Source organism: Pithys albifrons, chromosome 2 (genome assembly GCF_047495875.1).
Source record: "Pithys albifrons albifrons isolate INPA30051 chromosome 2, PitAlb_v1, whole genome shotgun sequence".
Taxonomy (NCBI): Eukaryota; Metazoa; Chordata; class Aves; order Passeriformes; family Thamnophilidae; genus Pithys; species Pithys albifrons.
In genome coordinates, this window is record NC_092459.1 from 57,541,421 (window position 1) to 57,555,620 (window position 14,200).

General features: G+C 38.2%; 1 protein-coding gene across 1 annotated transcript in view; it reads right to left on the reverse strand.

Annotated features, from left to right (window-relative positions):
* Window positions 1-7,304: 7,304 nt before the first annotated feature.
* Window positions 7,305-14,200, reverse strand: part of AHI1 (Abelson helper integration site 1) — a 96,767-nt gene continuing 89,871 nt past the window's right edge. The window contains 3 exon segments of the mRNA XM_071549127.1: window positions 7,305-8,293; window positions 8,296-8,443; window positions 11,961-12,040. Of these exon segments, the coding sequence (XP_071405228.1) occupies window positions 8,213-8,293; window positions 8,296-8,443; window positions 11,961-12,040 (309 nt within the window). The 3' untranslated portion in view covers window positions 7,305-8,212.

Here is a 14,200-nt window from a genome sequence, read left to right on the forward strand (position 1 = left end):
CCAGTGTGTCAGCCCCAATGTGGTGAAGTAGTCACTCTTTCATCTCCTTACAAAATGTGTTCTTAGAAAAAGGTTTATCATCTTTGGTGGCATGTCCCATAAGTACATTTAGGCTGAAAGAGATTTGGGTCTTACAGATTTCTTCTCCTAGTTTTTCATGGCTCAGGAGAAATCTTTCTTGGTAGTGGTTGTTGGAGACTGAAACGGTTAATGATTTATGCATTCTAGGAGACTTTTGCAGGCCTTTGACTTTTGCATTATACCTCTGATGGGCAGTTGGGGCCCACCCCTCCCTCCAGTGCTAAAGGTGTCAAGCCCTGAAGAGGCAAGAAATGCCAAGCCTACCCTGCCCCTCCACATGAACTCTGCGAAAGGCGGGAAAAGTATTGGGGGTTCATGGCTCGGTTGGTGACACTACTCCATGGAAACAACTCCCCGCCTTGGGGGAGATGCAAAAAGCATGCTGAGGGTATATATACTAACTGGTGACTTTGGGGGTTTGGGTTATGTTCTTCGCCCCCACTGCCCGCAGATCAAGACTATTGCCTTCAGGATTACTGAGACACAGCGCTGGATCCAGTGGGCGGTGATCACATAAGTTTTTTTCATTCTCATCTTTTCTTTTTTCTTACTCTCCCTTACCATCTCCTGTACTCTTCTCCTGTCTTTCTCTCCCCTATGCATTTACTCCTCCCCCCCCCAAAGGTTATTTCTATGTCACATTATACGAAATTGTTAAAATAAACACCAATTATCTAGTGCCGTTTCACTCTAATCCACCCCAGCGGAATTATTGATAAGAACCTGGGTTACCCCCCTCCCCTTTTTTCTGGGGCAGGTCGTAACAGTGGTATTAGCAGTAACTGACAGCATTACTAGTCCTGTATCACCTTCTGTTTCACTGGCATGAAAAAATACAATTGAAGGCTAACATTGTCAAAAATACTAGGTTCCCTGATGAACCAAACTGAATCAAGTTGTTGATACATGATAGAACAAACCATCAGGAAATTTTATCTTAGACCATGTCTACACTACTCTCTGTCCTTTAACACAGAACCTGACCAACAATCAGAACCTGAGAAATATCAGACATCTTTTCCATATGAATTCAGGCTACTCAGGGATCTAAGCAGAGGCAGCCAAGTCTGCGCCCCTCGTCCTGTGAACCTGATGTTAAAAACACTGCCTCAAGTCTCAGCAAGAGCCAGGTGCCCAGGTTTCCAAATGTGACTTGTACACCCATACTATTGTGTTCTGGAAGAGTATAAAAAGACAAAATGCCAGAGACACTGAGCTCAAAGAGCTGTCATTGAGGGCTTTTCCAACTTTCACAGAAAATCTAATCCTGACTGAAAGAATGGCAAGAAAAAACAACTTTAGCTATGACTTCAACCAACTGTGATGCAAAAGCGCAAAAGTGATGCAAAGTCTAGAGCTTTCTCCCTCTTTCCCTGTGATGACACGCTGACTGGCACACTTCCCTGTGGAAGCAGGAATCCCGAGTCCTGGACCTGCTCACAACCAACCTGTGAAACCCTCTCTGAGGAGGTTGCCCTGGGTGCCCCTGCTCTGAGGAGTGAGGGTGCCCTGCTGCCTGATGACACCCTTCTGCTTCTCATCCAAACCTTCAGATACACGCAACAAACCCAGAACTTTGGGTTCTAAAGAGGGAGTCTTGATTCTGAGATGTTTCCATAGGTGAATAGGAGCTGCAAGGTCATACCCTTCATTGGGAGGCAAGCCAGAGGAGGGCCACGTGTTGCTCCATGCTTTCTGTCTGCCTCTGCACATTCATGATGCATCACTGAGGAAAGCCATCCCAAGATATTTACTGCTCTGTAGCATTCTGCCTCAGTTAACAGAAAAGCCATCAGTTGTAACCTGGACCTGCTCAGCTCTGGTCCTGTTGTTTGTTGAGGAGGAGGGATGGCAGGAGCCCTTGGCCACACTGCACAGCACATTTACTGCCCCTTCTGCCCTTTCCCTGATGTCACTTTTTTATTATGACATTATACCAAATCACAGTGGGGATTAACCACCCCTGAATAAGCTTATTATAGGCTTATGCAGGCTGCTAGAGCTTGGCTTTGGATGGCATTTATTTTGATGAGCCTTGGGCTGATGTCACTATTAAACCCATGATTGTACATCCCCATTAAGCACTAAAATGAATGTGGAACATAACATTAGGTTACCATATACAGTGTGTATACAAAGGTGTCAAAATCCTGATGAGGTACACTGAGAAAAACCTGGCTGATGATGCAATGGCAAAATAAAAATGTTGAGGTGGAACTAAGGGAATTATTACAGTTCATAATAAAAAGGCACTGCCAAGTGAGTAGCACTTGGTGAGAATAACTACTTTTCATTTACTCTGCATAGCTCACCTGCAGCAATGGTATGCAAAGTCTTAACTCACCCACATTAAAATGCATAGTGCAAGCAAAGAATCAAAACAATGTATTCTACTTACCAAAATTTAGGAGGGGAGAGAGGATTTTCTTCAAATTATAGAGTTCTGCAGTGCTGAATTAGCTATGTTTAGTTGTAGATTAACAACAGGGTATTCAGAACTGAAGATATCCTCAGAAAAAGGTGAAATTCAGTATTTCTTCACTCTGAGAGTTGAGGCAATGAACTTCTAAGTAGCTGAATGCAAGGGCAACCTTTTCTAGTCACCTTTCTAAGAACTAGAACAGTAAGAGACACTAAAAAACTGATTTGTGAGAAATTTGTACTAATTATCTTTTCAACTCAGACAATTTCATTAGAATTCTCTCACTATTATTGACCAAAACCAAGTGTCATTAAAATGGTCAGAGAAACAGAAACATGGACTGACCAAGAAGAAAGTTAAACCAGTACTGAGTGTCTCCACTCCACTTATTAACTTCATCACTAAAACACATGGCTAGGGCCTGCATTGACTCACAAAATGTGTGAAAAGAGGTTCCTCAGTTGAACATGTCCACAGAAGTTCATTAACCCTCTTTCTGATACCAGAATGGTAGAATCTAAGCCAATATATTCTGCAACAATTTCCCTTCCAGCTAGTACCCCTGCCTGCACTGACTCTGCCATGTACGCTGAAGGATGCTGGTAAATGTAAGTCGGGTGAAAAACATCTAAAAACCAGAGAAATCATGGTAGTATCTGGCTACCTTTTTATTTAATACCTTCATTTGATGTGACTACAGAGTTTTCAAACAGCTATATCATAACAGTCTGTCGCAAGTGTATTGGGTGTTTCAGTTTGCCAGACCTGTCATAATAAATTAATTACAGGATGTTGCAGAAGTGGCTGAGTTCCAGCAGCATCTTGCACAGTTTAATATAGACCTATTTCCCCATTTCGATGTATTTGTGGTTAGATAAATCCTCAGAAAATTTACAGCTGTTACACACTAGTTTATTACACTCCCTGCCTTTGCAGGCAATGTAAGTGCAACAAAAATTTGATGTCTGCTCAGAGCATAGATTTTACTGATACTGCTTTACTGGTGTGGGAATATTTTTCTGCTAAAAGTGGCATCTGCAGTTTCTGTTGATTATTTGCATTTTTGCATTACACAGGACCTGTAAACTTGCTTGTCACTGCCAAATAGTGCAAATTCATTTGGTTTGACAAAGTCCTCAAAAAAATCAGGTGGATGGAGTTTTAGATGAAACGCAGACATGGCATTTTCACCTATGAGAGCAAGATAGTCCAACCTTTAAAGTTAGTGTACTCTAATGTATAAATTGCAGCCATGATGTTACGATTCATAGCCTAATCCCTGCTGACTTTGCTGGAGCTTTGAGTATAGGGGTCCATCTACTCTGAGCAGCTTGCAGGACTAGGACTCTCTATATACCTCACTGCTGAAAAACAGACCCTTCTGAAGGGGAAGACAGCAAGTGACCAGCATACAACAGACTGAACAAAAGACAAAACTCTTGTCAAAACCAATGGGAGCAGAACATATTCACATGTAACAAAAGGATCATACGATATTTAATGTTTAAAACAGCAGCTTGATGCTTGGTGTGAAGTTCCAATCTCTGCTCTAGCTGTTTTTCTGTAGATGAAGAAGATGGACAGGCCCGAATCAAGGCAGAGGTACCTATTGCAACAGACAACAACCATAAAGGTGCCCTCTGAAGACCCATGCCAGAAGTTAGGGAATGAAAGCTTCATGTATCCCAACAGCTCTGCAAGCCATAGACTACATGGATCTTTTCGGGCTCCAGTTCAGAGTTAGGAACACTATTGACATAAGAGTTACTGGAGAAGACACAGAATATTCCTGATGGGTTCTGAGAGTTTATCCAAAAAGGTTCTGTAAATGGCACATAAGTTTTGAAAAGTGAAGTGGTTAAATATCCTAATTTCTAAAGTCTAAAAATCATGACTGAAGCAACTCAAGCTCTGCTATAATGTGCCCATACACTATCTTCTGTTCCTTCTTCTGAAGTTCCAATTTCTAATTGCCACATTTTCACAAGTCTTCCCCATGCAGCAGCTTTCTTCTCAAGTTGCTTATTTCCCTCTCTCAAACCTCCTCTTGTTTCTATTCCCTATGTGCAGCAGTTTTGTTCCTAATGCAGCTATTCTAAACTCCAAGCAACAAAACTCCTTGAACTAACTCAGCATATTTTTACAAGTGCAGGTGTACATCCATAAATTAATTTGTCCAAAATACTCTGTTTGGCCACTGGACAGAATGCTGAGGGAAAAGCCCCACAGTACCAATCTCTACATGAATCTTTCTGGCCTCCCTCCACTATTCAGAAAACACTTCTATCCCCTCCCAGTCTCCACATCCATAAAATAGGTTGCACTGCATACATACTAATTTCATATGTGCTAGAAAAGGATCACTAACCCCCCCCCATTCTTTGTGTTTACCAAACAAGTGTTTTTGCTTTAGTCTGTTCCCGCCTTATTTCCTATTCACCTGAGTAATTAGAGCAGAAGGATGTGGTGAATGAAGTGCCTCATTATCAAGTTTGTATCCACGGCCCCTGCAGAATGGCTACCATGCCGGCTATTTTTCATAGCTGTCTGCTTTTGCTTGTAATGGGCCATTGTTAACCCTAAATGATCCTGACATTCAATTCTCCATCAGACAATCGCGTCCAGCCGGCAGATTTAGTTCACTAGTCAACAGAGACTTTCGGTTGTCATGTTCCTCTGTGTTCTCATTAGCCCTTGTTTGACTGTGATCCATCCTTTACTGCCTTCTGAAATACGTGATGCTACAAATACACTTATTGTGTTTTATGATGTCTGTCCCTCAAATTATTTTAAGGAAAAAACTAAATGCAATTTGATGGCCATTGGGAAACACAGGAAAATCATGCCATCCATTCACTTCTGTTCTGCTGATTTATGCATTGTTCTCCATGGCTCTGGGAGATCATAAAAATGTAACAGCAACTGTATGTTGCAACCACACACACAACCTAGAAACACCAGAACAATGAAAGACCTACTATGCTGCTATCACCAGGCAGTTAAAAATATCTAATACTTACCCTTTTTTAAACAACATTTTATCTGTTTTGTTCCAGTAATGAACTTGAGTCACTCTCTAAGAATGCATCACAGAGACTTTTATAACTCTTGTATTTTAATTCACACATCATGGCTTAGGGAGCAATTTTGCAGGCCACTCATGTAGTTCTTCATCTTAAAAAAAATTAATTTACAGTAGGCCATCTGAATCCCTCTGAAATTCTCTTCTTCCACTGAAATTTAAGTCCTTTATAAACTTGAAAAATATTCAGCAAATGTACAGGATATTCACTGTAAAGTGATTTTTAAGAAATATGTAGATTGCATTAACACAGAAACAAGAAGCATTATATAGACTTTTTAAATTAAAAACTTATTTTCAAACCATTACCCTAATCCAGAATGTTTAAAAGTTGTATCCTTTTTTCTAAGTTTAAAATCTCAACAGCAATATCTGAAGAAAAAAGAATCTACTAACACTAAAAAGCAGTTATTCTTAAAATGAATGTATCGGCTGTATTTCTGAACTAAAGTTAAAAACTGTCTTTGCCATTGTGCCATGCTAATAATTAATTAAAAAACCTTAGGCCAAAGGTTCTAATTTCAATATTGAAGGATCACAGACTAGTTTTTAATTTCAGGTACTTTTGTTCCTTTTCTGCTAAATGAACCCAGAAGAGTAACACCATAGTAACACTGTATAAAGGAACAGAAGTCCTTAACTAACCATGTGGTAGGGAAGAGAAAAAATTATAAAAGCAAAACAGAAGCTATTGCAATTACAAGTAAACATCATGAAAAGTTTATTTTCAACTCTTGCATTTTCATGTTTGGCTCTTATCTGATTCCTTCTGCTTAATTGTTATTTGGAACAGTGCCTTGGAAGGCACTACTGCTGCCTCTCCTCTCAATTTGGAAAGTGTGGCAAAGCAGCTCTATTCAGCTTCAGAGCAGTGAACATAATTGGAGCCCTAGTTTGCAAGCATGAAAGGAGGTGCTGTGCCTTTGATTAGAACTACCATCTCTCTGTGGTGTTTATCTGAAGTGTTATTTCTGTCTTCAGTGTCGACAATGTCAAATTAACATTTTACAATGCTTTCCAATGAGCTCCCAGATCTTGGCTGCTGCTCAGCTCTCCCTGACGTGGAGCCTGATGTCATTCCCTGCCCTTATTTTAAATATAACCCAGGACACTTTAAGAAATGTGAAGATGTTGAAATTTTTCTCCTTTATAAAATACTTAAATCCCACATTTCACACAGATGATGAATTGAAATATAATTGCAAAGACAGAGAGGTAAGAGGCACAGAGTCCTGCTAGAATCAGGCAGTCCCAGGACTAAGGTAATTTTACACCACCTCTGACTGAGGAAAGAGACATTACTAAGTTTCCAGTACACACATGCAAGCCCAATTTAGGATTTGACTCCATACATGTACTCTAGGCAAAGCAAAGCTAGGCTGCTAGTAAATATCAACTACCCGTGGGGTGAAAAAAGTATTTGCTGCTGTGCTTCACTTGAAAGAAAAAAGTTTACAGATTTTTCTGTCTTTAAAACATGTGCAAGGAAGATATTACAATATACAGCAACTAGTCCTCTGCATCTGGGTGCATTTCACACATCAGTGCCCAACATTGTTATTCTCACTTCTTTTTTTAATGGAATCAAGTGCCCTGTCTACTAAATAAGGGCTTTCTAATTTTATGTTATTTATTGCTTCAGAGGGGGAGGAGGAAGAATTTCCTAGCAGGGTAAAAATAAACTGGACATCATCAGCCAGAAAAAGTACCAACACTAACTGATAGAAAGTGTTTCATTTAATATAAAACATAAATTCTTGAACACCACAGATAATTAGTGAAGTCATAAGTAAAAGTTCACAAAATAATACTCAAATAAAAATAGATTAATGACACAAGTGAATAAGGACTACAAGTAAAACAAACAGCATAGTTGGATATGAAATATTTCATTCAGACAAAAAAAGTATCTTTGGCAAGACTACTGGCAAAGCAGTCAGGAACTCTGACAAAACTGCAATGATCTTTACTATGCAGAAAACCTCATTCGAAAAATATAACTCCCTGGAATTTGTAACACTTATTTACTTTTACAACAATGAGGAGTCCTACTGAAGACAGTGTAGTTACATAGGTAGTTACTCAGCAATTTCCTTCAGAGCTGCAAAATGCAGTCCAAGTGAGTATTTGATATCAGGAAAATGTTTTTAAAAAGCTTGAGTTTTCAGGTATGCTGTAATGTCAGCACTCTTGGAATTTTACCATTCTGAACACTCTTCTATTTTACTAGGAACACATTTTAAAATACTAATTTAATAACTTACGTAGTGTTTGAGCTTGTTTTGCTCTAGATGACATTTTTTCTCTTGATCCTTTGCTCCCAGTGGATTGATCTACAGCATACAGAAATGCCTAAGTGAAGGTTTAATCAGGTATCAAACTAGGAAATGTATTTGAGAGTTTCAGTTTTTTTCCAGTCCACCGAGGAGCTGAACCTTCAAGATCTGCTCATTTCAAGGAGAAAAGTCACCCAAAGCAGGTATACACCATTGGTAAGTCACAAGTGATGCCATTTTGCCTATTTAAGTATTTTAATTTCTTTGTTGTTAATCCTGGAAGGGAGATTGTAATGGCAGCCTTCAACATGTGCAATGAGTATCGCACCAGTATTCAGAAATAAATTATGACTATACATCATGGCATTCAGGCTCAAAGACAGTATTTGTCTTTCCATTTGTGCTTAAGTTCGAGCCTCTCACTGCCTTTTTTTCTTCTTCTTCAATTCCAGCCCATGGGATGTAGGTTCATTTTCAACACCATTAGCTGTAACTGATGATAGAGGTGTATTGATACTCATTAAGTTGTGCTGATTTTCTCTCTCATTCCTCTGTATCCTTTTCGTCTTTTTCTTTGTACCTCTACAGGAAGGTGGATATAAAAAGAGTAAAAGAAACACAAAGTTAGACCAAATTTAGAGCTTTTTCCACCCACAGCTGATGTGTTAGAGCAATTGTCTGCCTGTCCCCTTGAGCACAATGCTGAAACAACTACAAAAACTACTGTTCCATAGCAGAACAAAGACAAAAAAGCCATGAAGACAAAATATGAGACCACTCCACTAGTCCACTTTTCATCATAGCATTGCTTTGAAAAGAAATGCTCATGATCTTAAAAATCAGCTTGTCTTGATCAACAGTCAACACATGTAATTAAAAAATACAAATCACCAGTTTCCTCCTCTCCTAAAAGCAATTGTACTTTCATTTTTTTAACTTTCCTAAGATCAGACACCAAAATAATTCCAATTAAAGAGCAATTCCTGGTTTATTTATTCAACAAGAAAAAGACAGGCAGGGAAGTTTTTTCCGTTTTAATTTACCTGAACGAGGACAGATTTACAGAATCAAAAATAACTTTAATGTCTATTTATGCTTATCAGACTTCATACAACACCAAAAGCCTCAAGTTAGCACCTTTAACTAGTTTTCCACATGATGCCAGGGACTGTGCAATATTACATCACTTCTACCATGAATTTCCACTCTCAGGAGAAGTTGCAACTTTAGCTATAAATACATAACAATACTTGAACTATAACCTTTCAAGGGCAGGTACTGTCTTTGTTCAAAATTTGTGCCTAGCAAAAAAAGGTATATGATCTGAACTGTTACTTGAATGCTTCTGAAACATATAAGCAAATGGCTGCATCAAGATTGAAGAATGCAATGTGTGCTGTTTCCCCAAAAAGATGCTGCAAGTGCTTTACTGTTGGTGTTACTGTCCTAATGTAAGCAGATTTTATACATGAAAATGTTTATGTATCAGCCCTGCTAGTGAACTGATGGCCATCTGTCTATAGTTTGATTTTATTTTTAACTAAATTGTATATTTCTGAATACGTGGATGGCTGCAGCTCTAGTATTGGAACATCCTAAGGAAAAGGTTCTGGAGTTTAAGACCCTCTGTGTTAGGATTGCAAGGACATTTTGAGAAGTACTGCTGCATGAGGAAACTGGGGAACAAAAAATCATAATTATTCAGTAATATAAGTACCAAACTGAGTGTTCAGCTGGGTCTTGTGTACATTCATGCAGAAAGCACTACCTCATGCAGCTCAACAAAACCACAAAATGGGAATATATTTCAGGAGATAATGTCTGTATTGACAAGTAGTATCTAATCATTAATATTCAAATGGCGAGATTACTATGCTGATTTCCCATGTAAAGCTAGTCTAATTTTGAGAAGTTTTCATATTTTCATTATTTGAACATCAGATGTGATGATGTATCAAAACTTTGAGACAGACTGAAACTACATAGCATCTATTATATGGACATTTCTCTGTATCTTCCAGAGTCTGCAAAAGATATGTTAACCACTTGGCTAAGATAAAAGTCTACTACCACCTTGTATAAAATTTAGCTTTCCTATTGCAAAATCTTATTTTCCATCCAGAAAGTGGCAAAGACAGACATGCCTTAAGGACTTGCCATTCTTATTCTTCTACAGCAGGTATTGTGGCCATAATGAATACTGTTCTAAGGCAAACTAGCAATCATTCTTCTGGCATAGTAAGTTCTGGAGGTGTTAATAGTTTCACTTCTCCATATTGAAAGTGTGTACTTGGCAATCACATCTCATTTGATTCTTGGGAATTTTATTTACTGCATAATTCCTATCACATATATAGATGTGACATGGATATTAAGCACATTTTCACAGAAAACAGGAAAATAACAGTATGACTGGACTTCAAGTCATTTTGATACTGCTTTTAGATGCTAAAATAGAAAAATTTTCCAGTTAAGATGGCAACACTTGCATGCATGTGCATCTTAAGCATATTTCAAACACATCAACTGCAGTGAGCATGAAAATGACAGTTCTGTCACAGCCTCTGTAGGTCATATTTTCAATAACAATGAAGTGAGTTTTCACGAAAAACTAGGCAACCATATTTCTGAGATGTTTTATTATCTGATCTGTACTGTACAGATACCTATAAACAGAAATATGCAAGAGTCTTTCAAACTAGTGACACCAGCAATGTCAGAGGATCCCTCTCTCTTTTAGCTCTTATGGCACGAGACAGCAGTCTTTTCTGAGAAAAACTTGGTACAGACAGTCACTGCAGTGAAGTGCTGTGACATGGAGCATGCTTGAATTCAGATTGGAATCTTCATGATGGTCCTGCTCCCTATAGTTCAGGAGAAGGGAGCACATCTCAGTGACTCAGGCACATAGGTGTCTTCTCTCACCTTTTCTAAATGTAACTGAAGTGGTTTTGGGGCTCTATGTCTTCAGTGTGACCTCTACTCAGGATAGTCTTAGTTTCCATGAAAATGAACATTTTACATTTGATATGACTCAAAATTCTTGAATTTGTTTAAATCATTTGTGATCCCATCTTTTAAATCTGTGATTGCACATTTTTCAGTGGATGTAATGGAAAGGTCACTCAAAATAATTGTTTCCTGAAATTTTACTAATGGAGTTGAGTCATACCAAATTTTTGATACTGAGTTCTAACAGACTGTATCAACCGTCACAGTAACTGTGCTTTTAAGGTACTTCCTCCCTTAGCATATACACTGTCAGAGTAGTTATGCCCAAAATTCAACACTGAATTCTGTTAATGAGCAGTTATAAACCCCATTCCTCATCATACAGGAGGGTTAAGCTTTCCACTCACATTTTATTTTCAAATTCAGTTACAGCCAGAGATACAAAATTAAGATTTGAAGGCACATTAAAATTAGATACGTATCTGCATCTACAGCATATATGCACAGATTATTTATATGGGGAGGTGACTAGTCTAGGAAACAATCAGTGAAATAACTTTGCTTAGGTGACAGATAAAATAGCAAATACAGGAAGTATTTTCAGATATACTTTTTGAAGTATAAATGGTTACAATAGCTAAAGATGCTGTGGAAGCTCTTATTCAAAATGCTGAGATCTTATCTGCTTACAGCTTTCACACGATGAATAGATACAATTTTGAAAAAATGCAAGTGTCACCATCAAAGATGCTGGCTTGCATCTTCTTAGAATGTGACGACCTTTGGCAAGTCATATAAATTAATTTTTAGAAGGTGCAAAAATAATTCAAAGTTTGGAGCAATAAATCCTAATACAGAACTAAGGGATACTAGTGGGTAGCTCCATATACCTGAGTTTTGATTGTCATATACATTATAGTCCTTGCTCTTTTGGGGATAGAGTGTATGGACATGTGTGTGTGCACTTACATATGAACTGTGATTTACTTCACATTTCAGGTCTGAAGCACACTCTGATCGATTATCCTAAAGCTAACTGCTTGTTTTGCTTGATAAAGCAAAATAAGCCTTCCAACATTTTTCACAGTTTTCAAACAGCAGTTGTAGAACTAACATTGCAAATTATTTTAAGATATTTCTCGCTTACTGTGTTGCAGGAGAGTCTCTATCTGTGTCACGTTTGGAGAGAAATTTTAGGTCCCCTGAATTACTGATGAGTGGTGACATCTGTAAAAGAGGATAAAAGAAGCAGGAAGGTAAAAAGAAGACAGACAACAGGGCAAACACATGTGCATAGAAAACCCACTAGCTTCCTGAATAAGGAGAGAATATACCTCGTTTGAAAAAGAATGTCTATCAGCCATAAAATGTTAACTCCTATGTGGTTACAAAACAAGGAAACAGTACCCTGCTATAAAAAAAAAGCTTCTTGCAAATAAAAGACAGTTTTCAGGTAAGTGTAGAAACAGGAGGTTAAGAATCTGCTTAATGTCAGCTTTACAGATCATGTGTATTTTAAGAATGAAATTATTTCTGCTACTACAAGATTAAAAGCACTATGCTAAAAAGACATTTTATGGCATAGTTTCAACAAGAAAACCGTATATTTTTAAAGCCTGCAAGTTTAATTCAAATGCAGCTGAAATTGCTCCAGGTTACTATATAATTCAGGGCTAGAAAGACTCCCCAAACCTGGAAAATTTTGAGTAAATTCTCTCATTTCCAACATAATTAATGGGCCTCTATACAACTTGTTCCCTCTACAAAAAAACTTTTCTACTTGTAACAGGTTTCATACTTACTGCAAGAATTCCCATAAGGAAATGTGAGTGCCCTTCCTGAGTCTTCAGGGACAGATTATTTTATTACTCTAATACTATTTCTCTGCTGAATTGGAATAAAGAGGATCAAGATCCCATTGACTTACTGAATTCATAAAAGTACATGACCCATGACGACCATGTTCAAACATTAGTCATTAGAATTACTCTGCTGAAAAAACACAGATTGCTGGAATAGTTTAGACAAAAGTCAACCTATTAGAATACAATAATTGGCCGGACTAGGAAGAAAAATCATCTACTTCACACACAAAATCCTTGTTACTACAGTAATAAACTTGAGACTAAGTCAATGGTAAAAGTAAACACAAAAGAAGGAAATATAATGACACTGATATGAAAACACAAAGGAGTGTTGTAAAAGGAATGACTCCAAGTAATTTATACTTCCTCCAGCACTTAAAACCTTGTCGTTCCCTGCCATACATAACCATGAATTCACTTTGCTTGCAGTCTAAACAAAATCTTATTCTGAAAATCCTGTGTGAATGATGCTGAACCATTTTTTCACCCTCCTTTTTGATTTAATCTTACAGAATCTCCTCACTGTACTAATACTAAAACCATGTAGTGGAATTCCCTAAAGTGCTATTACAGAAGACCAGCTAGGATTTTTAACACTTTCAGATATCTAAACACAGAAAATTATACGTGTTTTACAGTTAGAAGATTAAAGTATTCACTAAATTAATCTGCCTAACTCTGAGTTTTTATTATGTGTTTTAAAAACAACTCATAACATAGGCTGTCATATATTCAAGCAAAGCTCTTTAGTACAAGTACCAAGGAATGAAAAGCACACAACTGCAGACATCCGACTAGCTGTGTTCTCCTCACATGGCCAGTAAGGAGAACTACTACGGTCTGTAGAGAATGACACCCAATTCTCCTCAGCACTGTTCGAGTATGACAGCTTTCTTGCCTCATTCCTACAAACTTTCAAGCATGTAATGAAGCAGGAACTAGGCACTAGATCTTATTGAAGCAGATGTCACTGCCACTACCTTCTTTTGTCTCCCCCACATATCTGTGTCCCTCTTAGCCTACTCCTTGAACTACTTTCCCCGTTCTAATGATGATGCAAGAAGTAACACTACTGAAGGAACAAGAGGGGTCAGTGGCAGATGCAAGGAGGCAGTGCAGGAGCTGGTGAAACAAGGGGATGAAGCTGCAAGAGGAGCACAGCAGAGTGAGTGGAAGCTGGGAAAATAAGTAGGAAGTATTTGGCTAAGGAAGTGGTGGCAACACTTATACACTGAGAATTCACTGAGGACATATCAACATAAGGCGCAAGCCAGAGATGGCTGGAGTATGGAGGAGCTGAATAGGCTGTTGGTCTCATCTTTGTCCATTTCTAAACTTTTCAACCACTTGTTCTGCATGGGCAAATCTCCGCGGAAGCTCTGAATGGCTCTGCACTATTGTCAGTGTGTCTATACTAAGATTCAGTAAACCTAGCACTGGAATAGATATGGTGTTAGTTATTACATTTATCCCAGATTGCAGAGCTTAAATGTTAATACAGAATTATTAGGGCAGTGTTTGC